Source organism: Zeus faber, assembly GCF_960531495.2.
Source record: "Zeus faber genome assembly, chromosome: 16".
In the NCBI taxonomy this organism is placed as follows: Eukaryota; Metazoa; Chordata; class Actinopteri; order Zeiformes; family Zeidae; genus Zeus; species Zeus faber.
The window spans coordinates 10,872,225-10,897,867 of record NC_137202.1 but is presented as its reverse complement, the minus strand read 5'-3'; the positions used below and the strand labels follow the sequence as shown (position 1 = coordinate 10,897,867).

Here is a 25,643-nt window from a genome sequence, read left to right as displayed (position 1 = left end):
AGACAGGAATATCCGTGTATCATTCCATCATTTCATATCGCATTTAGTATCCGTCCGATCATTTTGTACGGCTCACAATACATTGTTTTTTTTCCAAGTTTAGCGGTTTTATGTCGTTCTTTGTTCCAGTTGATGTCTCCTCTACCGTTTTGATCCCAATCACACTGGAACCATGGCACCCCCCTTTTCCTGGCAATGGGGAAGGTGAAAATCGTCTGTTTAGCAGGTTGAGGCGGGTAAAAAAAGAAAAAGAAAACACACACACACACACACACACTCATCACATGCACACACACACCACCAGCTCCTGCTTCAAACTTCCCCCCAAACACCCTCCTGGTTACGTCCTTCTCCTTTTCTCCCTCATTTACTGCCATAACTATGACAGGAAGAGGCCACATGCCGAGCTGCTCTTCCAGTTTCCCTGAACTTAATGAACTCTGTTTTATTGATACATGTTGTCGTCTGATGTTTCTATGTTTATGTTTTTCCAGGTACATGTTGTTTGTTTCTATGTTTACTTGTTGAACTCCGCTTGCAGACTAACTCTGGCCTAGATGCAATGGCACAAATACTCTTGTGTTGTATGCCCAGCATGCTGACAGCACAGGTTAAAAAAAAAAAAAAAGCTCTCTCTCTCTCTCTCTCTCTCTCTCTCTCTCTCTCTCTCTCTCTCTCTCTCTCTCTCTCTCTCTCTCTCTCTCTCTCTCTCTCTCTCTCTCTCTCTCTCTCTCTCTCTCTCTCTCTCTCTCTCTCTCTCTCTCTCTCTCTCTCTCTCTCTCTCTCTCTCGTCACTGGGGAACAAAGCAAACTTTATCGGAACATTGCAATCTTGCATTCCCCGGATTCTTAGCACTTGGCAACCATCTTGCACACAGAGCCAGGAGGAAGAGAAAGAGAGGGAGGAGAGAGAGGAGGAGAAAGCGGTAAAGGCAATGACTTTATAGACCCTTTTCAACGGTGAAAACCCATCTATTGAGCATATTTGGGGTGTGGTTGTAAGCGCTGTTTTTGCAAAAAACATTAGCAATCTTTTGTGTGTGTGTCATGTCATGTTTTGCATCGCGCATGTTTTCCGTCATTCTTCAAAGGAAGTGAAGCGTTTTCTATACACTGCAAACACACCCTCAGCATCAACTCGCTGGAGTCGGACAATATTAACATCCTTAATATTGTCTACATCAAGGAAGTCGGCCCTTGAATGAACCCTCCTCTCCATACTTCACGTACAACAGGGATTCTGGACGTCTTTTTTTTTTTTTTTCAATCCCCCCACACAAGCCAAATGGGCCATTAATTTTCTTTAGATTCAAGGCTTAAAATAAACACGTTACTTCCAGTCGGGGCGGGGGACGAGAGTGGACGGGGGGGACGGGGGGTCTGTAACATGGGCCCATGACTGGTTTCCGGGCCCATTGTGATCCGCTGTCTCCTGCAAAGCCGCAGATGGATGTCTGAAAACACTGTACAGGCCGAGAAAAGAACAGGAGCACACAGCGCAGATAAAAGCCGTACGCGCAAGATACGCACACTTCACATGCGCTTGCATGGAAACACACACACACACACACACACACACACACACACACACACACACACACACACAGGGCGAATGGAACATTGGGCCTTGTTTGGATGAAGGGCCTCACTCATCAAAGCATTCCTCTGAATATCATAGCTGAGCCCCACTTCTTACACCTTACCCCCTGACACATGGATGAACTCTCTCTCTCTCCCCCTCCCTCTCTTTCTCGCTCCACACATGCACGCGCGCACACACACACGTGCACACACACACACACACACACACACACACACACACACACACACACACACACACACACACACACACACACACACACACACACACACACACACACACACACACACACACACACACACAGTCATATGTGTATAAATGGACGTACACTCACACAGGGCAGACCTCACAAGAGGTGGGGGCTAAAGGAGCTGGGGATGGATGGGGGTTGAAGGGGTGGATGGGGGTTGGACGGGTGGGTGGGGATGGATATGGGCTGGAAGTCAGGGCTGGCTGGCGGAGGCTCGATGGCTGCCCGCTCCGCCGTGCCGTGACTCTGGCTGAATGGGGTTTATTTGTTTCCAGAGCACCCACGCCGTTCTGTCACAAGAAATTGTCCTTGAAAAAGCGTTCCGCCCTACCTTGACTTGACCGCTGTTGGACCTGCTTGTGGAAAATAAATAGAGCGCCGGCCTGTATTATGTATGTCCTTTGTTCACTTACGGCCCTTTGCCCTGGACTGTGCGGTACAATGCAAAGCCTTCATCTTAAAACCTTCACTGTACACACACCTACTGAGTGGCTCAGACTGTCTCAGAGAGAGAGAGAGAGAGTGAGTGTGTGTGTGTGTGTGTGTGTGTATGCGTATGTGTGTGGGTGTGGGTGTGTGTGTGTGTGTGTGTGTGTGTGCATAGCTAGAGCTCTCCTTTGAGTCTGAAAAGTTTCCACTCTTTATCTGATACAGCACAAACCCCGCCCTCTGCTTTTACCCTTCTTTATTACTTAATTCTCTCTCTCTCTCTCGCTCTCTCTCTCTTTCCCTCTCTCTCTCTCTCTCGCTCTCTGACCGCCCGGATGACCTTGCAGGATCTGAAGTCTATTGCGGGGCTGCGAATTCCGAACACGGTCCACGGACGTAGGCGAGCGGCTGTCCGTGACACCAGAACGCTGATTATTAACACCGTTAACACCCAAAAAGGACAAACCGCCAGTTAATGGTTCCCTCCGTTGCAGCCTTTTTGGGGGGAGTGGAAATGTGTGGGGGGCGGTGAAGCACGATGAGTGGGTTTAACCTTTACTGCAAGGTCAGGGGGTGTCATGTTGAAGGTTGATGATCAAACCACCAAACCCCCCTCGCTCTTAACCTCAGCAGATGCCTAACTTCTGGGCAAGAAAGAAAAGGTCACTGCAACGCCGACCGCCACGAACCCTTTCCTAGGCGGGGCTCAGTCCCTCAGTCGCAAAAACGACCCCGACCGGCGGTTTTCGGCGTCTGCCGGCTTCGTCGTTTCTCTGGGCGTTTTTTTCCCTGTCGGACCGAGAGGTTTCGGGTCAACGGCGCTGTCAAACGTCCTCGGGGAAGTATGACTTGTGAAAAAAGCCCTTAAAGGCTGCGATTGTGATAAAGGGCTCCACGACTCAATCTGACTTGACTTCAATTTGACCCCGTCGCCTTTACCTTTTTTTTTTTCGTATCACAAAGCTATCAACTATCAACAAGCTCGGTGACATTCCGGCCATACGGTACGACCTGCTTCAAGGTCATTGGAGAGTGTTCCGGACCTGTAAACGGAATAGTTTCTCCGCTCCGGTTAAAGCAAAAAATAGGTTAAATCGCCACGGGAAACCAGTCCCCTCTTTAAAGTCGCGGCTTGGAATAGTCGGCGGAGGCGTGGCAGGCCTACCCGCGCCTCTCTCGCTGGGGATGAATCGGCTGAAAAGACGGGAGGGTGAGAGCGATAACAGCACGGGGAGAAGAAACTTCTCATCCCTAATATTTTAACCGGGTGTAAAAAGGCGCACCCTGTTTGTGCTTGGAAGACTTACCTAACCACTACCTGACCCATACGTGCTGTCATCCTGCTGTTCCCGCTCCAGTGTGCGGCGCTGGCTCGGAGCCTCTGGTCCCGGCCGTCCCTCCCTGTGTTCCACTCCAGAACAAGGACTCAGGAAGTGGCCGCTGTCATCTCCATGGGAACCCGGGGTCGGCCCAGCGTGGCCGGAGACCCCTCCTCAAACACAAAGAGCCCAGAGGCCTGGGTCAACACAAACAACTCAAGGCTTGAGCGCCGCAACTCTCACATGTGCACGCACTTACAGTCACACACATACAGTATATACCCAATGCATACCACCAATACTACATGCATATGCACAATCACACACACACACACACACACACACATAGATAGGCTGTGTATCAGCATGCACGCGCAGACACGCGCACGCACACACACACACACACACACACACACACACACACACACACACACACACACACACACACACACACACACACACACACACACACACACACACACACACACACACACACTCCCTTAACCTTTTTCATTCTTATAAAAACAAGTATGCCCAGTCATTTAGCAGATGACTTATCCAAAGTGACTTAAGTAAGTAAGTATAAATGTAAGTATAATCATTAAAAGGATATGGACATAACAGACTTGTACTATAAGATCAAAAAGCCTGCCATAAAATAATCACATACTCAAATGTACTTGTCTTGTGATGATACTTTCTGGGTTTAGAGGGTTATATGGGACTATTGAGCAGCCCCAGTGTTACAGTAGGCCCACTAGGCAGCTTTTTCACAGTTTTTTTTTTCCCACTGATCTGTCTTGGTGGGTCCCCTGACTGTGAATAACTATCCTCTGTGTTCCAGAGAGCCACTTCCCTGGGAACCAGAGCGGCCCATCATCCCATGGGACGCCTGACTCTGCGAGGGGGACACATGAATAGGATTGAGGAGGAGGAGGAGGACACTTTGGGGAGTTTAGCGGAGATTAACTGGCTGCAAGTGTATTAAAGATCCCATGGCCACATCGTGTTAATGGTGAGCAGATCTCTAATGAGATTTATAATAATAATAATAATTATAATAATAATAATTATAATTATAATAATAACAACAACAACAACAACAACAACAATAATACAAAAAATAACTGAATCAATTTTTCCCTAAACTTAAATGGTGAACGCATCCTATTCATAACCTAAAATTAATCTAATACATTTGACAAAGTATAAAATCATGCAAAACTCTAACAAGTAACATTGCAAAAAAAAAAAAAAAAAAAAAAAAAAAAGTTCAGCGCAAAACAAAAACAGCCCAAAACTTCTGATAGGAGGCGCAGTTATTGTGCAGCGATAAAACACACATTAACACATTAAAGAAAAATTGGCAACGGCTCGGGAACTCACCCTTCATGCGCAAAGTGCGGTCCTTTTTCTCCGCATTGTTGTTTCACGGTGCGCTGAAATAGAAATCAACCAGAGCAACCGGCGGTATCTTACATGAGACGGGCCCTAGCGATGCTGTTCCGCTGCCCCTATAAGTTACTCCAAAGTGAAGTGAAATGCGCATTCGTCGCAAAGTTGATCAAACCGGAGCGGGCTTTTTCTGGCTGTCACAGCTGAGAGTGGCCTGTCAGCTCCGCGGGGTTTTGTAGGAGGGACACGGGAGAAGGCCGGCCCCCTTTCCCCTGCTGCTGCCGGCCACTAGAGGCCCCCATCCATTCACAGGCACCCATCCAGCCATCAAAAACCCACCCACCCAGAAGCATACGTCCAACCAGCCACACAGCCCTCCAACCAGCCGACCAGCCACCCAACCATCCGACCATCCAACCAGCAACCCAGCCCTCCAACCATCCAACCACCAAACCTTCCCAGCAGCCACCCAAACATCCATCCAAAGACCTCCAACTAGCCAGTCATCATCCCGTAGGGATGGAACCCTACTGTTATCGTTCAGATTTTTATGATTTTTCCTCTCCTTGGCACTTTTCGGGCTAAAAGTGCCTGGAACAGGACAACTGCTGCAGCTATGGACACGGTTGGAGTCTCATTAGAACCGAGACATTGCAGTCGTAGTTCAAGTTCCATCCATATCGATCCACATACAGAGATGTAATGAGTAAAAAAAAATAAAATAAAAAATTTGAACTGGAAGTAGCCGAATATTCGTGCATCGCCAACACACCAACGTTCCAAAACTTCCGCTGGGGCGGTGGAGCGAGATGAGTTTGTGGAGTTAGATGCTTTGTGTCCAATTCGCTATAAATGTGCAGGTTGTGGCTGCGAACGTCCATTCGCACCGTGGGTACTACGTGGTGTAGACTCTATCTCTCCGCAGTGGTTGCAAACTGCGCATTTGTGTTTCGTTTGATATTTTATTCTTTTGCTCGTTGGGAATATAAATGCATTCCGTCCGCATCTAACCGGTGTCGTGTCCCTCCTGCCGCATTGGAGCCTGTCCAAACACGCAAACTGTAGGAGTCAAAAACAGCTCCAGAGCAACGGATCTGAATTGTGACCATTTTATTTTAGTCCCAAAGGTTTAAAAAGTCAATGAATTGTCCCTGAGGGACATCACAGTGTTTAATCCGTTTGAATGGAACCGTTTGGGAACGTCCACACGGAGCGATTTCCTTCCACAGAGACACCATGAGGCAGGACTCTGTGGACTACAGGTAGTAGACGGTCACCTTCTATTTTTAGCATAAAGTCATAACACGTGTATCAGTTGTAGTAGTAATTCTGCGCATCAACAGGATTTGGAAAACTTGAGTCACCGCGTCATTACGTGAGTTGATCATTGGAAACTCAGAAAATGTAACTTGTGTTAGATGTGATGCTGATGCTACATTCCATGGGAACTCGAAAAGTTGTAATTGGTGTCGATACTGGACCACGTGTATTGCTGCCTGCAACTATATCTATATTTATTATTATTATTATTATTATTATTATTTATTTATTCATTAATTTATTTAACTATTGAAGACTGAAATTCAATATGACCTATCTTTAAAAGGGTAAACTTTTAAGGTTGAGATCCTTCCTCAGTACTTTTTCTTGGACATACTATGTCAGTCTGTTCAGCGGAGGCTACTTCTCCCGCCATTGAAGAATTAAAAAGTGTTCTTTCCATCGCTTGACAAAGGACTAGTGCAACATGACACATGAGTTTCCTTTGCCCCCATTGTTGCTTTGTTTATAAAACAAACTTGTGCCGAAACCCAACGGTCTCCGGGTCTGAAGGTGGATGGAATTAGTTTAGGTTGTGGAAACATGTTTACAGTCTAAGCACCGTAAGGAGATAGAGGCAGGACTCGTAGTTGACACCCAAAGCAAGAACCGGGAACCAGGATGATGTAGATACCAACTATCCCGGCTACAGCTTCTTTCTTTCTTTGTTTCTATCTTTCCCTCTTTCAATATTATTTAATTTATTCATTCACATACATATGATGACAAGTTCTATTTATGTATGCGTTATGAGTAATAACATCCACAGAGCAGATCCGACACCGAAGACAGCTTACGCAGTTCTTACACATGAGGTTCTCAGAGGTATTGTTATATCAGAACACTTTCCCAGCGGGTCCCACTCCACAGGAGGGCCAAGGTGCGGGCCTGCTCCATCCCAAACACTGGAGGATATCCAACAATAACAGCACTGCTGGGCACTCTTAATGACACTAAAACAGGGTCTGCCCTTAGTTTGCTTTATCCTGCATTTCATTGTATCCTTCAACGCTAGTGTTCAAAAAGTTTTGGTTTGGGGATTAATTTGTAGTTTCAAAATATTACAGCATGTGTTGCCATTTGCGGTTGGCATTGTTGTCTTTTTACTCTGCAAAATCCTGAAGCTTATTTAGCTCACATTGTACATACTTGTGAGAGCCTATTATGGAGATTTACGGCCTTTTGGGTGCTGTTGTTTACCAATTAAATAACTTTAAAACAACATCGGGAGCAGCTAGGATTTACCATTGGAGCAATTTGCACAATTTATGCAAGGCTAGGAATGTTGGCCTCTCCAAACGGTCTTTGGTCACATTGTGCATCATCGAGCTGGAGCCAAGCATGATTCTCAGTCTGCAATCGTCGGATTCCTGTATTCTCTGTGGGTAATTCCGCCGAGATTCCATTTACATAGTCATGCTATCCGAAGCATTAACTGTATGTGCATCTACGTTTGCAACAGAGATTTCAAGTTATTCGAATGGATTTGCAAGTCAGACTTTTGAGGATACACTGGAATACATCAGAGGGTTTGGCCAAAAAAACTCCACAAAATCATGGTTGATAGTCATAACGGTGTTCTTTTATGTCAGATATGCCAAGGCCTATGGAGAAATAATATCAGGAAAGAGCCTTACAAAAAGTACAGTAACTTGAGAAATGAGACGGCTTGATAGTTGGGTTAGTAGCTCCCTCTAGTGGATCTAAGTTCAGTAAGTAGATGCACCGATCAACCGCCACATCACTGCAAACAAAACAGCCCTACTGTAAATGAAAAAAAGACATAACGAACGGTTTTAGAATATATGTTTTCACATTGTAAATCCTGATATTAAAGGCAGTATTGCAGCCCTGGTTACATTTCCCTGGTTAGTACAAATAGAAAACAGTGATCATGACAGCAGTTCTTCAATCAGAATTAAGAGAAAATACAATAATAATAATTATAATATAATATTTTACCGTTTGCATGATAATACCTCAAAGAGACGAAACTGTCCCAATAGATTAAGACAAGATACATTCGACAAATCTTCGATTAATCATGAGACGTTAAAAATAAGATTAAGAAAATTATCCTAATTATAGAATACTGTGCAGTAAGAACCATCATCCACATCAAAAACACTGATTGAAAACTCAAAAAGGAAAAATTACGGGGGTGGGGCAGGTCAAGTTAAGCGTAAAACAAAGATGATAAGACCGCACCTTTTGCCCTTCTCAGGGCGAAATTCAATAAAGTAATTGTATCATTAAAGTAATAAAATACTTTGATGTCATAAATTAAACTATATATTATATAATTTAATAACTAATAACTAAACAATACAATAATATGAATTAATTCAACAAGTCAAACCTGCCTGAAGCGTCCCTCAATCAAGACTCAATTTTACGATGATTTCCACATACAAACAGAAATGGATTGGCAAGAGACATGTCACCCCACGCTCTATCATTATGTATATCTGGTTTATACTTTGTTCATGGACATTCATAATGCCACCTGAGATCATACATCTGGATTTATACTTTTCACGTGGACAAAAATAATACCAACTTCAATTATAAATATTAGAACCACATCTTAATACCTATAGTTCTGTCAACAGCCCTAAAGAAACCCCAGATTTTTCTGTTTCCTGTTGTCAGACGGTCTTGTCCAGGCTTTGGGTGAAGCTTTCCCCGGCGTACAGGCCGTAGTGCAGCGTGTTGCCCTGGGCGGCCGCCCACGACATCTGCTGGCTGGAGAAACGAGCTGCCCAGCGGCCCTGGGAGTCCACCGTCACCACGCCCCCCAGCCCATGGGGACGCTCCTTCATGGAGGCCAGGGCCAGGTCACTGGCCTCCTCCACAGAGCGCCCTGGAGAGACAGCAACGGCAGTGGTGGAAGAAAGGTGAGTGAATGAGGAATATCGGCATCAACTTGGTGCCATCATGTCAGAGTGTGTGTGTGTGTGTGTGTGTGTGTGTTACCTTGCTCTATGTGGAAGAGGATGAGTCGGGCCAAAGTGACCTTCATAATGGCTTCTCCGTGGCCTGTACAAGACACTGCTCCCACCTTGTTGTCAGCGTACCCCCCACACCCTGCACACACACACACACACACACACACACACACACACACACACACACACACACACACACACACACACACACACACACACACACACACACACACACACACACAAAACACCACGGGTGAGACCAGTAAACATAGAACTAAACAACAACATGTACATGGAGAAAATTAAACATAGAAACATCAGACGACAACATGTATCAAAAAAACAGAGTTAATCAAGTCCAGGAGTCCAGGTAAACTGGAATAGCAACTCGGCACCTGGCCTCTTCTTGTCATAGTTATGGCAGTAAATGAGGGAGAGAAAAAACCAGGAGTAAAAAAACGGTAACCAGGAGGGTGTTCAGGGGTGTGTTCAAAGCAGGTGCTGGTGGTGTGTTTGTGCCTGTGGTGAGTCTGCCTGTATGTGTGTGTGTGCGTGTGTTACTGATGTGTGTGTGTGTGTGTGTGTGTGTGTGTGTGTGTGTGTGTGTGTGTGTGTGTGGTGGTTGGTTCTGTTGCTGATGGACATTTCACTGCATATATGTATGAAAGTATGTATATGTCTGTGACGAATAAACCTCTTGAATTTTGAATATTGATATAATACCGACCTCATACATACGTAGCGCCTACAAGCAGTGGAAAAGGCCCTGAAGCCACTCCTGAGTCCCGCAGCCGTATACACACTCCACGACCGCAGGAATGCCCCGAGCACCCTGCCCTGCAGCCACAGAAGACCCCAGAGAAGCCAAAAGCCTGCAGAGCTACACCCACACAGGACTCCGAGGAGCATTAACCAGTCCCAGAGAGTGCGAGGAGACCCTGCACCCCTGAGGCGCACACATACAACCCACCCCCAACCCAGGGATAAGACGCAGTCGCAAGACCCGAGCGAACCATCCACGTAGCCGAGTGCACTCAGCGCAGAACGCCCGCAGACAGCCAGATATGTGGGCCCTCCACCAGCCAGGCCACCCGCTGCAGAGAAGCCATGCCAAGGGGCCCCGGAAGGCACCACGGACGTCCACAGCGGCCCCGGCCACAGCACCACGGACGTTTCCACAGCCGCTCAGCACCTACCCAACCGCAGAGCCCCGGTGAGACTCGAAGGACCTCCACATGCCCCGAAACACCACAACATTGCCCCAACTTCGCAAGCCTCAAGTATAAATGGATGGAGTTATGTCAGTTGTAAAAGTAGCCCATATTTCATTAAATGAATCAACCTTGTTTTTGGATATTGCCAATAGTTTTTTCCATTGAGATGTATTCTATTACTAAATGTAACCATTGGGATGTGGTGAGATTGTATCTGTTTTTCCAACTGAGTAATAATATTTTCTTGGCAATTGTCAGGGCAATCAAAATAGGTTGGTTGTGTTTCAGTGATGGGTCAACTGAGGAGAGGTCATCGAGGAGACATAAGAGTCGGGGAAACTGGAGTGCTGTGACCCAGAAGGGTTGATAGCTTCTTGGTGAAGTTGGTCCAGAATGTTTGGATAGGTGGGCAGATGGCCAGATGGAATGAAAGTAGTCATCTCTGGTATTGAGGGAATAGTGCGAACAAACGGCTTTATCCAGGAAACTCATTTTGAACATTTTGTGTTGGGTGATAACCGGGCAGTGATGTTGCCTGTCGGTGGAGAGCATCCTGACAGGCAACATCACTGCCTGGTTTGGGAACTGTACTGCTCAGGACACGGGGCCCTGCAGAGGGTGGTGCGTTCAGCTGAACGTACCAGTGGAACTACCCTCCCCTCCCTGCAGGAGTTATACACCAGGAGGTGTAGCAGCAGAGCCCGCAGGATCATGAAGGATCCTCACCACCCCAACAACGGACTGTTCCAGCTGCTGTGGTCAGGCAAGCGCCTCCGCAGTCACACAGTGAGGACAGAGAGACTAAGATGGAGTTTTTTCCCGCAAGCCATTAGAACTGTCAATGCTGACCTCACAAGGGGTCCTCTCTGAGCCACACACATAGGCTCAACTACCTTACTGTACTGGATGTAGCATGCTGTACCGCATACTGTGTCACTGTTCTGGGTTGTCCGGTGTTACCGTATTGCTGCGCCGTACTGTTGTATACTGTGCTGTTTTATCCCACAAACACTACCTAACTTTATTCACATGCCACTTTAATGCACATATCTGTATATACATAATTGCCTATCCCATATACATAAGTCCATCCCATATACGTGAGCCTATTCCCTTTATCTATTCCATTTTATTTTATTTTATTTTATTCTAGATATTTTTATTTTATTCTATAAGACTTACTGTATTACGTTTTAGGAATCAGTTCGTTGGTCTAGTAGAAATAAATTTTCCTAGGACATATGGTGTGTAATCACCGGGAGCGTGGCATTACATTTCACTGCATATATGTATGAAAGTATGTATATGTATGTGACGAATACACCTCTTGAATCTTGATACAGTATGTGCTCTGTGCAAAATCTTATATTAGATGAGTTACATTTTGGAATATAAGTTGTTGCAAATAAGCTTTCACAGGTTGTTATCAGTAGAAACAGCAAGGTCTCTTTCCCATTCCATGGTAGGTAAAGACAAAGTGTCATCTGTTTTTAATAAAAGTTTGTATCTCCTTCTTCTCTTGGCTGCTCCCGTTAGGGGTCGCCACAGCGGATCATCCGCCTCCAATACCTTCTGTTGTATATAATATAAAAGTTTGTATACCCTGAAAAAAAAAAAAAGATTTTTTTGAATTACCTATATGTTTAAGATGTTCAATCATGGGAGGTTGTTGTAGGATGTTGTTTGTCAATTTGATTTTAACTTTTAGAGACTGCTGCAGTTAAAGGAATTGCAGGAAACTGTGAGCACGATATTATACCTTTGGAGTGAATTGTCTTCAAAAATGTGTTCCTGATGTAATTCTTTGTCTTTCCAAAACCTGAAGATCATTAGTCTGTTTTAACCAGAAAATTTGGGTTGTACCAGATTGGGGTGAATTTGTTTGGATAAAGTGTGACCACTGAATTTGTGGAATCTACACCAGGGTGACAAGAGTCGTTGCAATGAGTGGGTTTTTAAAGCATTTATGTTTCTTTATTGATTCAGTAAGGAATGGGAGATCCGAGATTGATAAATCATGACATTCTGTTTGTTCAATGTCTCGCCATCCATGGCCCAATTGTTGTTCAGGTTGAAACCATTTAATTATAAATTGAAGATGGTTCGCTTAATAGTAGTATCTGAAGTTTGGGGCTGTTAGGCCTCCACAGTCTTTGTTTTTCTGTAGTGTTACTAGTTTAATTCTTGGTTTCTTGCGTTTCCAATATAATTTATTGATTATTGAGTCTAGATTATTGAACAAATTCACTATTGGTTGGAATGGGGTCATTGAAAATATATAATTTCTTTTTGGTGGTATATTCATTTTCACTGCTGCTATCCTGCAAATTAGTGAGATAGGTAGGTTGTTCCATCAAGTGGAGATGTTCTTTAATGGATTTGAGCAATGGAGTAAAGTTAAGGGTAAACACTACTGACAGATATCAATGCTAAGGTATCTAATGTTGCCCTTGTGATGGTTCAATGAAGTTTCTGGGTAACAGCATTCCAGTCTTCCGCACTGCATGGTAAAACCGTGGTTTTAATCCAGTTTATTGAATATTCTGAGATGGCTGAAAATTTAGATATAAGACTGAACACTTCCGGTAGGGATGATATTAGGTTCCACAAATATAACAAAATATCATCTACATATACACTGATTTTGCAAACACAGTTTCCTGTTTGTATGCTAATGATATTACTGTTTTGACAGATGGCCAATGCGAGGGGTTCAATAAAGATGGCGAATAGTAAAGGGAAGAGCGGACATCCTTGTCTTGTGCCACTTTGTAGAGTGAAATGCTGTGAAGCGTAACCATTGGTGATGACAGAAGCAGGTGGTGAGTATACAGGATTGTGATCCATTGAACGAGTGACTCCCCAAAGTCAAATTTGTTGATGGTGGAAAAGAGATATGTCCAATTAACTCTGTGAAATGCTTTTTCGGCATCTAAAGAAGCAATAACAGTATTTCAGTTGTTCCTTTGAGATATGCCGATCAGACCGAATAACGGCGCATGGATGAGTGTCTGCCCTGACAAAGCCTGTTTGTTCTAGGTGAATTATAAATGGATCTACTTTTTCCAATTCTGTTGGTAGTTTTTTAAATCTTTAAATCATGAGTTATTAGGCTTATGGGTCTATAGCTGGAGGTGAGCGTTTTGGGGTATTGGGTTTGAGCAAAACCAAAATAAGAGCAGTATTCATGTGCGGAGGCATGGTGGAGGTTGATTTAATCTTTGTAACCATTCTGATTAATAATTGGAATGTAGGTGGCCATAGAATTCCACTGGGTAGCCATCTGATCCAGGTGATTTATTGTTGGGCATAGAAAAGAGAGCTTTCCTGAGTTCTTCGAGAGAAAGTGGTTTATCTAATTTGGTAGCCTGTTCTGTGGATAGTTTAGGGATGTCTATATCATCAAGGAATGAGTTAATGTTTAATATATTTGATTCATATCACAGAGTGATATAGCTTATTATAAAAGCCTCTGAATATATTATTGATCTCTTGCGGGGTGCGTGTTATCCTACCCTTGGATCTTTGATGGCTGTAATAGGTATTGTTTCCTATATCGCGTTTCAATTAATTGGCAAGAAATGCACCTGATTTGTCATTGAATTCAAAATAGTTCACTCTTGTTCGTTGCATGAGGAATTGTATCTTTTGATGGATGATATTATCAGGTTGAGATGTAATTGTCTGGATCTCATTTCAGATTTGCTACTAGTAAGGATGGTGATATTTTTAGAGAGTCATTCAGTTCAATACAGGATGTCCATTCTCTGGAAAAAAAAATGGTTACATTTATTTTTGTTAAATCGCCAGGGTTCGGGTTGACTTCATTTATGAGGTTAAAACTAATCGTCCCATGATCAGAGATTACAATAGGGTGGATTTCAGGATTAGTGATTTTGGACATTACCAAGTTACTTTGCAAAAAAAGTCAACTCTAGAAAAGCTTTTGTGGGGTGGTGAGTAATGTGTATTCTCTATTATGTGGATTATTTGATTGCCAACAATTGCCAAAAGGAAGACCACTCATATAGTTTTATAATGTCAGACGAACACCAGGACCTTATCTCTGGTTTGTGAACAGTTGAAACTTGGATCCAGTACTGTGTCCCCCCTCCCTATAATAGAGTCCGATAATTCTAAGAGTTTTGAAAATATATTGTAGCTAGAGTTAATTTGATGTTTCCTAAAATTCCGTTAATCATTATGTATCACCCTTCTGTGTCTGATATTTTTGTTTTATTCTGATCCTTTTATTGCTAAATATAGAAACACCACTTTTCAAAATATTAGATGCAGAAAACATCTGATTAAACCATTTAACCTTGAGTTTGAGATACTCGGATGCAGTGAGGTGAGTTTCTTGCAGTAGACAGAAGCTGGGGTTCATCCTGGTGAGGTGATTTAGGATTTTGCTATGTTTAGCTGGTGAGCAAAGCCTCTCACATTCCAACTAACAAACTTAATGGGTGTCATTGAGGTTAGTTAGGGGGGGATGGATGTGTATTTGTAGTTTTCCCTTCGAGAAGCACAGTGCATTCAAGGCAATAGCTATACTACTGTGCCCCTATTTTCCCATAGTTAAGTCTGTTTACCTCCTTTACATTCCATTTTACTGTCCTAGTATTGCAGGAGGTTTGTAGGGCTACATATCTACATAAAACTGACATATAGACAAAGATAAACATAGAACATCGCAGGGTCAAACATACATATAGTGAGAGTGAGAGTGATGAGAGAAGTAGGGAAGGAGGGAGGGATAAGGAAGATGAGATTGTGGCAGATTCGCCACCATACGCCACCCAAGTGGCGTTTCCTGGGACCTCCGGCACAGAGACACAGACGACGGGGGGTTGCAAACACCAGTTTATTGTAGAGATGAGGCTAGGTGGAATTAGCCAGAAGCAGATGGAATGTCATGACAAAGGGCTCCCATCCCGAATGTGTGTTGATGGGTTTTTTAAACCCGATGCTCGTTAGCCCAACCAACGAGCATCAAGTGTGGCTGCTCAAGCCATCCCATCCACCACAGAGATAATGAGAGAGCAATATTTACAATCCTGACATATGTAGGGTGCTAATTTCTACATCTCGCATATCAGAATTATCATAATAACCAGGGTGTGGTGGAGGAGTATTGGAATAACAGACTGTCTATATATAGTTTATCAACAACCAGCGATACCTGTTTACCCTTCTGCTGGTTCTCCTTCAGGATAGGGTGCAGCACCTTCCGTCGGTTGTTGATCTCCCGGGGGAATTGATTGTTCATACCCAGCGTGGTTCCTTTCAGTTCCCGTCCTTAGCTTTTAAGCAGCTCCTTGTGCGTGAAGTGTTCAAACTTAGCAATCATGGAGCGGGGACAGTTCTTCACACGGTGTCCCAGTTGGTGAACCCGGTGGAAGGTGATCTACTTTATGGTGTCCGTGGGGAGTTTCAGGGCGGTGTGAAGGAAGTCTTTCACCATGTTTTCTAGGGTTTCGTGTTGCTCTCGGGGATCCCGGAAAAGGTGAGATTGTCTTGCATACTTTGGATATCCAGGATAGTCTTTTTCATTATTTTATTTCTTTACAACCTCCATCTTCGTTGTCTGACACTTCACGGAGGTTTTAACATCCGCATTGTCTTTTTGCATCTCGCTGACCGTGTGGTCTAGGAAACCGAGGCTGGCTTTGATCTGGGCAATGTCTTGGAGAAGCAGACCAAGCATCTCCAGAATACCCTGCTTCTTGTTAATCTCATCCAAGACACCAACTTCTACAGCGGTAGCGAGCAGGTCGTTGTGTCGGTGGCCGAGTCTGTCTTCTTCCTCTTTGCTGGGATGTTGCGGTCTTGATCCTCTTCCATCACGTTCTCGTTATCATAATAATAATCAATATAATCCTTGAGGTCCTCCACTTCGGATTTCCGTAGTGTGTATTTTTATTTTTACTTTTTGCTTTTCGCTTTGTTAATTTGTCTGAAATGGAGCAGATTGTCAGTGTTAAGTTCTTGCAGCTTTGCGCCGCCATGTTGAATCTGTACTCACTGCCGTGCTCTCGGAAATCACAGCATGCTCCCCTCCTCCTCTATGAATGAATACAATCATTCTTGATAAACACTGTCCCAAAAACACATCAAAATCCAATCACATAAGAGGTAATTAGGACCTAAGCACGTGCTCCACATGCAGGAGAGGCAAACAGGAGGATTTTTGCAGTGACTTACAAAACAAGTTTTTGCACCAAAATAAACCCAAAATTAATATATATGTATCACTTAGCAAAGAGGCAGTGTATTAGTCCAAATTAAAATCCTATCATTTAATAAATAATCAATATAATTTACCTTTAGAAAGCATTTTATGATGGCATTAATTAAAAATATGGTAAACCTCTATGTCATCAACCAATTTTGAAATAGAGGGAGCTTTAACATTTTTTTTTATGCTGGTGAGGCTTTTTGCATGACTATGCAGGCAGTTACACATTGTCTACACTAGATGGACCAAGTCAGCAAAGAAACATACCATGGCTTCTCATTTTCCATACTGTTGAACCACTTTTGTGAGTAAAACCATATCAACCATGGTTGATATTTGGATTTTAAAAAAACATCATAGTGCGATGCCTCCGTTTTCACATCCACGCAAACTAGACATTTGCCTTTTTACGCCAAATGGTGATCTCATTTAGCCACTTTGACACTCTGTGGAATTGGGAGTGTTGTGATTTACTTGGGTAAAGTGCCTTTTTCATCATTGAGTATCCAAGAAGGATTTGGCCCACAACCACTCAGCTTACAGGAACTTTAAAAAAATATCAAGCTATACAGAAATTGACTGTACTGTACAAAGGAACTGTTGGATGTTGCCTTCAAAAGTGTCGGGCTTTGTTGACAGCTCCTCCTCTCAAAACAAAAGCTGTCTGGTTCCTAAGCTCTTCCCACTTAGTATTTTATGGACGAGGGGTGTGGGGATGTAGCAACAGAGAGGTTTAAAACAAACAATATTTTATTTTATCAATTGATCCGTAGAGAAAACAATGACACAACGTAGCTTTAAATGTCACACTGGGTTTGGATGCTGGGCACTGACAGCGTGAATGCACCATACTGAACACATCTGTCCGTAAAATCCCTAAAGATGTTTCCAATAAATTCTGTTATTTCTTGTAGTGCATGCTTGGTGGTCTTGTACGTATGCTGTTAATAGCTGCAGTGGCCAATATTTGGACATTAACTAAACAGCTTACTACTGTAAGCCCCTCTCCTTCTTCAATTTCCACCGTCAAAGGCCGCAGGAAAAGCTCGCTGAGTCATTCTTAAAGTAATATATGACACCTTTCACTAACTTATCTCTCAAAGTTTTGGCGCTCTCCCACTTTGTCAGCACGATTAGGTTGATGATCCCAGGGTGCTTTTTTTATTCGAATACATCTTATAGTAATGAGTTTCAGTGGGTTTAACTTGTGTGCGTACAATGCGAAAAAAGATTACACACGCACATAAATATAACTGAATAAGGCTTTGAGCTATGGTGGGCTGGGTGATATGGACAAAATGTGACAGTGTTAACGAAGACGAGTCCCGCAAATCGTCATGTTTTTATTTTCATGTGTTTTTGTTTTTCATATTACGAAAGCTTACAGTTAATGTTGAAGAACCCACTCAATATAACAAACAGCAGTTTTAGGATCACTAAATACTTATACACTGTGTTCCAAATTATTATGCAAATGATATTTTTCTCTGATTTTCCTAAATAGTCAATGCGAATGACAGTCAGTATAGTTTTCAAGTCATCAACCGTTAGGGGATAATTCAAATGTTTTTGAACAAACCTCCCAATGATAACAGTATTTTTTTCAAAAATAAAAAACTCAAAATGCACTGTTCCAAATTATTATGCACAACAGAGTTTCAAAACACTTTATAGGTTGTAAAGAACTGAAAATGGGCATTTGTTGAATTTGCAGCATTAGGAGGTCATATTTACTGAAATCAAAAGCTATTTCAATCAAAAACATCTTAACAGGCCAAGTTACATGTTAACATAGGAGCCCTTCTTTGATATCAACTTCACAATTCTTACATCCATTGAACTTGTGAGTTTTTGGAGAGTTTCTGCTTGAATTTCTTTGCAGGATGTCAGAGTAGCCTCCCAGAGCTGTTTTTTTGATGCCAACTGCCTTCTACCCTCATAGATCTTTTGCTTGAGGATGCTCCAAAGGTTTTCAGTAGGGTTGAGGTCAGGGGAGGATGGGGCCCACACCATGAGTTTCTCTTCTTTTATGCCCATAGCAGCCAATGACACAGAGGTATTCTTTGCAGCATGAGATGGTGCATTGTCATGCAGGAAGATGATTTTGCTACGGAAGACAAGGTTTTTCTTTTTGTACCATGGAAGGAAGTGGTCAGTCAGAAACTCTATATACTTTGCCAAGGTCATTTTCACACCTTCAGGGACCCTAAAGGGACCTACCAGCTCTCTCCATATGATTCCGGCCCAAAACATGACTCCGCCACCTCCTTGCTGACATCGCAGCTTTGTTGGGACCTGGTGGCCACCATCCACCAACCATCCACTACTCCATCCATCTGGACCATCCAGGGTTGCACGGCACTCATCAGTAAACAAGACTTTTTGAAAATGAGTCGCCATGTATTTCTACACCCACTGCAACCGTTTCTGCTTGTAAGCATTGGTTAGGGGTGGCCCAATAGTAGGTTTATGCACAACTGCAAGCCTCTGGAGGATCCTACACCTTGAGGTTCGCGGGACTCCAGAGGCACCAGCAGCTTCAAATACCTGTTTGCTGCCTTGTAACGGCATTTTGGCAGCTGCTCTCTTAATCCCATGAATTTGTCTGGCAGAAACCTTCCTCATTATGCCTTTATCTGCACGAACCCGTCTGTGCTCTGAATCAGCCCCAAATCTCTTCACAGTACCATGATCACGCTTAAGTTTTCGTGAAATATCTAATGTTTTCATACCTTGTCCAAGGCATTGCACTATTTGAGGCTTTTCGGCAGCAGAGAGATCCTTTTTCTTTCCCATATTGCTTGAGACCTGTGGCCTGCTTAATAATGTGGAACGTCCTTCTTAGGTCGTTTTCCTTTAATTGGGCTCACCTGGCAAACTAATTATCACAGGTGTCTGAGATTGATTTCAGTGATCCAAAGAGCCCTGAGACACAATACCATCCGTGAGTTTAATTGAAAAACAAAAAATTTAATCTTTATGACACTTAAATCCAATTTGCATAATAATTTGGAACGCAGTGTAGTTTGTCACCAAAGTAAGCTTGTTTTCATCTCTGTGTCTCGGTCTGTGGCGCATTGGTGGGCGTGGTCATCTATTTGCATCTTTGGGTTCACTGGCTGTTGTTCCAGAGTTTCGTGTGGAACCCCTCCCATAAACAAAACACAGCACAGTGTCATTGTCAACAGACACATGCTTGTTTTCCATGACGAATGAAAGTTTCACGAGTTCCGCAAGTTTTTTTTCCCTCAACTTATGTTCAAAACAAAGTTTGAGTAACTCACCCATCATTGAACTCAGAACAACAGAACAAACCACGATCTGACAGTTCCTTTGATGCACACATGCAGATCAAGATAATCCTTCCAAATTCCACGTGATGTCAAGTCAGAGAGTGAAACCGTTTTGATAAAATAAGGTTATAAATTAATCCAGACTATTCTTGGCATCATAAAAGTATAAACTTTGCACCACTACGCATCAAAGCACATAAAGATGAATACCTGATATCACTTCCATAACAATGTTACAAAAAAAACACCAATTCCCAGAATGCACTGATGATAGGTTCGAAAAGTAAAAGATCTGAAATGGGCCACTTTCTTAAAACTGTATTTTTTATAAAATAATAAATGCAGGAAATGGGAATGTTTCAAAGTTACAGAATAATTCTATTTTATTCTATCTTTTTATACTATTTTTTTCACGTGTTATTTTTTATACTCTACACACTTTAACCCACTGACAATGACAGGAAGTCTAGTGGGGGAATGGTTGGGGGCGGAGTTAACCAGCTATTGTTCCCACCCATTACTTGCCTCTGAAGTGTAAAAACCTTCAGGATCCATCTAGCATTTTCTCTGCTAGATGAGATTAGCTGTACCACATTAAAAAATAAGCATATGTTATTCAAATGTTAAAAAATTTCAATGTATGATACATCATTTGAATGCTTACAAGCTGCACTTTCACAATCTGTAAAAACTGAAAAATGACCAGTGCCGACTTGAGACCCAAAACCCTAGTTGCTGCCATATTACATTATTTTTTTGCGGAATATCCACTATCAGTATAATGTGTTGTCATAGGACATTTATACACAAGAAATATTAGATAAACAATTTTAACATAGATATTATGACCAAGAAGGTTGAGGTATTGATTATAGAATAGTCTATTAAGTACAGAACACCGCATTATTTACTATACTGCCGCCTTAAGACCAACATTTCCAAATGCATATGTATATTGTAACGATATTATCGGCCATCGCTACTAGGAGCTGAGGAGAACTGACCTATGCAGGCTGTGTCTCCCACGCGCCCCTCCATCTTGTTCACCATGCCTCCTGTGGATGTGGCACAGGCTGTGTTGCCCTCCGCATCCACTGCCACTGCCCCAACTGTTCCCATCTTCCCCCTGTGCACGCACGCACGCACACACACACACACCTTGGTCACCATCGACTTGTCAGCCTTAAAATCATTAACAATCCGCGTCAATTCCTTGCTCTGATCCAATGCAATGAAAGGCCCAGTCTCACATTTGGAACTCCACATGGTTGGTGTCCAGGACCAGGTTCTTTTTCCAGCACATGCGGGCGTAGTCTGTTATGAGCGACTCCCCGGGGACCTCGGGAACGCCCATGGACCGGGCAAACCGACCAGCACCTCCTGCCGTCAGACACAAGTGGCTGGTCTGAAACAAGAGCAACATCAGTAAGGTAATACAAAAAAAAGAAAAAACAAACTCCAAATTCCCAGAGTGAGTTTTTACAAACACACTCCGTTGGCTGATAATTAAGAACATCATTAGTTTTTTACATTTTATTTTAACCAAGAACTTTCAGAAGGACTTCTTCAAACTTCTCGCTCTCATTAAATATTCCAATATGTGAATGTATTTATTTTGCAAGGTGCATTTACATGTAGTACAAATTAGTCATGGTGATTATTGGTACGTGTCCACAGACGATTAGCACCATAAAAAATCTTAACAGTCTGAGATAAAATAAAAAAAATACAATTCTGATAAAATAAAATGTAATTAAAAGGAACAGGAATAGTCAAATATGTAAAATATACAGCATAGACAATGCGATCCTATGAACAGGACAGGTTATTGTTATGGGTATGAATTATGATTATAAATAATTCTATGTATTTACTAGGTTGTCACAGTTTGTACAGTGTTATTGCACATATATTATTGCAGTTTGCATTATTGCATTAATGCAAACTGCATTAAAACGGTTTGCATCTAGAAATGGGCTTTAACAAATGTATGTACTTACAGTACACTCAGTAATGATGTAAATATCTGTGCACTGTTTGCATAAGGAACAACTCAATAAGGACCTTTGCACATACTGACCGGCATGTTGTGTGTTGTATGCGTTCTGTCTGTGTTGGGTTTGTGCATGAGATAGTGTTTGCTCCTTATACTTCTCTTATGTAAGTATGTGTACCTTGTCCATCACCAGGCGCGCTAGCTGAACAGGGTTGGCTACATTACGCACGGCCGACACGGCACCGCTCGCCAGTGTTCTCCCATCCATCACGATGGCGTCCATCTCAACCTCCCCTTTGGCATTCAGCACTGACCCGCACCCTGGGAGACCATTTGTTTTTTTAAGAAAATTCAAGGGGATAAGAGGTGGTGGTAAGCTGCATTATCACACCAACCAAATCACTATATTAGAAATAAAAGTGTTAAATAATTTTCTATTTTGGTTTTTATGTAAAGACAATAGCATACATTTATTTTTGTATGGATCATATACCGCTTTAATAAACTATCTCTGCTTTGCCTAGCGTTTCATAAATCACTTTACACAAAAAGAAAATTACAAATGCAATCTTCTTGAATATAATTTAATTTTTTTTAGCTAACTGGTGCGGAAGAGATGAACTGCTTAGCTACGAAGTTTTGTGGACTATACCACGGAACTTTTTAATAATAGACAGTATGAAATATGGTCTACGCCATAAACTAAAGCTAAAAAAAAAAAACAACAACAAAGGAATCAAGTCAGGTAATAAAATAAACTCAATTTTAGCAGCATTGAAAGCTAAAAGCCAATCATTTTGGGTTTGAAATACAATGGGAGTGGACGAAATGCAATGTCCTTCTGTTTCCGTTCCCTGGATCGTCTAGAATGAGCTGTGGCACCATCGGCTTCATTCTGGCTCTACTCAGGGTTCATTCTGGCATTAGTATATTGAATCCAAGTGCTTTCAAGTTCTTTTCATCAAAATTTCTTCATTTTCAAGGACTTCTCGCAAAACAAATATTATTTAAAATTATACCATTTATAATGTGATCTTTATAAAATCTTAATCTCATTGTCTATTGTTTATATTAGTATATGTATTATATACTGGATATAATTTTATATATATATACATACACACACATACATAAATTCAAGCATCTGCTTTTACTCAAGTCTCTAGCCTCCGACAGATTCAAGCTCTCGGTATGAATTTACAACCTCGTTTCGGAGGCTTGGGGCTTACCTGCATTGAAGGCAGGGTTGTTTTCCAAAACAGTGACGACCTCCACCACGGCGTCCATGGCGCTGCCCCCTCCCCGGAGCACCGTGTACCCAGCCCGGGTGGCCGAGCGGACACCCTCGGAGGAGAGCCCTTCTCGCTCCTTGGGTATGCGTCCGGCGCCGCCATGGACCACCAGCACAGGCAACATGGTGCTCAAGTAGGACAGGTCTGGGAAGCAAAGATCAAAAGCAGTGCAGTAAAGAAAGAGGTGGAAATTAAAATAACATAACATATAAAGACTTCCTATCTATCTACATGAAGTTTACATGCTACTGTAATTTGTGAGAGGCAGTTAGTTCAATTTCAAGTACAACTTGTTGATCAAAGACTTCAAAGATTTTGGGCACACCCTTCAAAGAGCAGTAGAACATGTTTATTTTAGGCTTATAAGAAATAACTGGCGGAGTGTGGGTGTGTGTGTTTATGTAGGTGGGTATAATGGCTAAATATTAGAATTAAACATTTAACGGTGGTGGGCACAGTTTCAATCCCAGACTTGTAACCTTTCTTCGCAAAAAAACGTGACTATTTACCAGTTCATCACATAATAGACCCGAGTTGTTGTCGTTTTAACGTGGGGACAAAGTTCCTTAGCAAGTTACTCGGTTTGTGTTCCATTTCCAGCGTTTTTGCACGCTCGCCTCCAGGCATATTTCACTGCGCAGGACACACTGAAAGCAATCCTCCAATACGACTATCCATACACAAGACCTGGAAAAAGTGTTGCATAGGAAAGACGGCTGTGGAATTAGGTCGTGGAAGAAGCACTAATTACTAAGTATTAAAAGTATAATTACTAATATCCAGGGCTTTGAGAAGTGCATTTTTTTTCCCCTGCATGTGAGCGCTCATGCAGATCCTGATTACAACTGACAAGTGGTGTCATGGTCATTTACAAGGATAAGCAGAACCGCACCATCTGATTGGTTCGAATCGAAATCCTCAAAATAAATAAATAGCATATATTATAGCTATGACAGGTACATTAAATGTGTACATATCCTTTGAACGCTGCTTACAGTAAGTACAGTAAAAAACCACCAAGCCACTGGTGGAATAAAGGGAACCCGGTCATCTTTACAGTGGCTTATTTGGAGTAAACAAGTCTGTTGTGAAGGAGCATTTCTCGACCAAATTTTGATTTATTTTTTAATGTATTTTTTTTTTTTATTGACCTACCCTAAAATGACATTGTATTATTAACATAACCGAAGTAGTTCCATTTTAAATTTTGACATTGTTTTGTACTCAAAAAAAAAACAAAACCCAAATTGCATTCAATTGACTCTATTGTGATCGCATAATTTATTCTGGCGTGTGCTGCGATGACGCCGCAATTGAAATAGGCGTAACACCACCTATCTAATGCATCTGCGTTTGCTTCTCACGCAGGCATGATGTCGAAAATGTTAAAAAAATACAAAAAACGTTTTTGTCACTGAAGTATAAGACATGAGTATTTAATAAGAACGACACACATACTTGGTCAGAACTTACCGCAAGCGAGCGCCTGGACCCGACAAGTGCGCGCAGCCTCAGGGCATAAATCAGCTACGTCACAGGACGCTACAAACGCAATCACCTTTTCAAAATAAAAGTTACTAGCTTTTTTGAGACTGATGTATAAGTCGTACTTTTTTTTTTTTTATATATATATAAATAATAATAATAATATATAAAATAATAATAATGATAATAATAATAAAAATACATATAAATATATTCATATATATATTTTTTGGATTTATGTTTTGCCGCAAGTGGCCCGGTGGAAAAGGGTCAACTGCACTCCATGCTCAAGGTAAAACGACAGTATGGCCACCCCAGTGATGCTCTGGTGGTTTTTATTACTGATTTGTTTCTGTCTGTTTCTCTGAGTCAATCCAGGTTGTGGATTCTGGGTGACGCGTTGCCTTGGGGGTCAGCGCTACATCGTTTGGTATTGTGTGTCTGTTGGCAGCTGCTCATCACCTCTCGACGGTGGAGTAACAAGCTTTTCGATCGGCCCTGCGGGGTCAGCGGTCAGACCGTCCCGATCCGTCCATCTGCTCCTCCCTGCAGGCCGGACCTGGGTCACTGGCCCGCATTTGGAAAGCAGTGGTGGATCAAACAGCTGGGTGAAAGACATCTCTGAATGAAATAAGCGATGAACAGATCGAAGAGAAAGAGAAGAAGGAGTAAGTGAAAGAGAAATTTATGGTGCAAAGATCATCCTGAAGATAAGATGGATGCAAATAGGTGTGAATAGAGTAGGTAGCTAGGTATTAGGTATTAGGTAATAGGTATTTGTATTTTACTAAAGGTATTTGTATTATTGCATATATCTCCATTCCCCCTGTAATTCAGGTACAATAATAATAATAATAATAATAA

At 42.4% G+C, this 25,643-nt stretch overlaps 1 protein-coding gene and 1 long non-coding RNA gene across 2 annotated transcripts in view; both read right to left on the bottom strand.

Moving 5' to 3' along the window:
- LOC307242027 overlaps positions 1–5,072 on the bottom strand; it is a 12,820-nt gene extending 7,748 nt beyond the window's left edge. Inside the window, exons 1-2 of the long non-coding RNA XR_013844577.1 lie at positions 4,985–5,072; positions 3,587–3,771 (exon numbers count right to left, since the gene is read on the bottom strand). This is a non-coding gene — a long non-coding RNA (uncharacterized lncRNA). The remainder of the gene's footprint in view (positions 1–3,586; positions 3,772–4,984) is intronic.
- A 3,691-nt stretch (positions 5,073–8,763) lies between these two features.
- On the bottom strand, positions 8,764–23,418 carry asrgl1 (asparaginase and isoaspartyl peptidase 1; the record flags this gene model as incomplete). Its single annotated transcript, XM_080016326.1, has 6 exons — positions 8,764–9,176; positions 9,290–9,400; positions 21,011–21,132; positions 21,257–21,411; positions 22,181–22,323; positions 23,232–23,418. 6 exons carry the CDS (start codon positions 23,416–23,418, stop codon positions 8,962–8,964), a joined length of 933 nt encoding a protein of 310 aa, XP_079872452.1. The 3' UTR covers positions 8,764–8,961.
- Between the last annotated feature and the right edge of the window lie 2,225 nt (positions 23,419–25,643).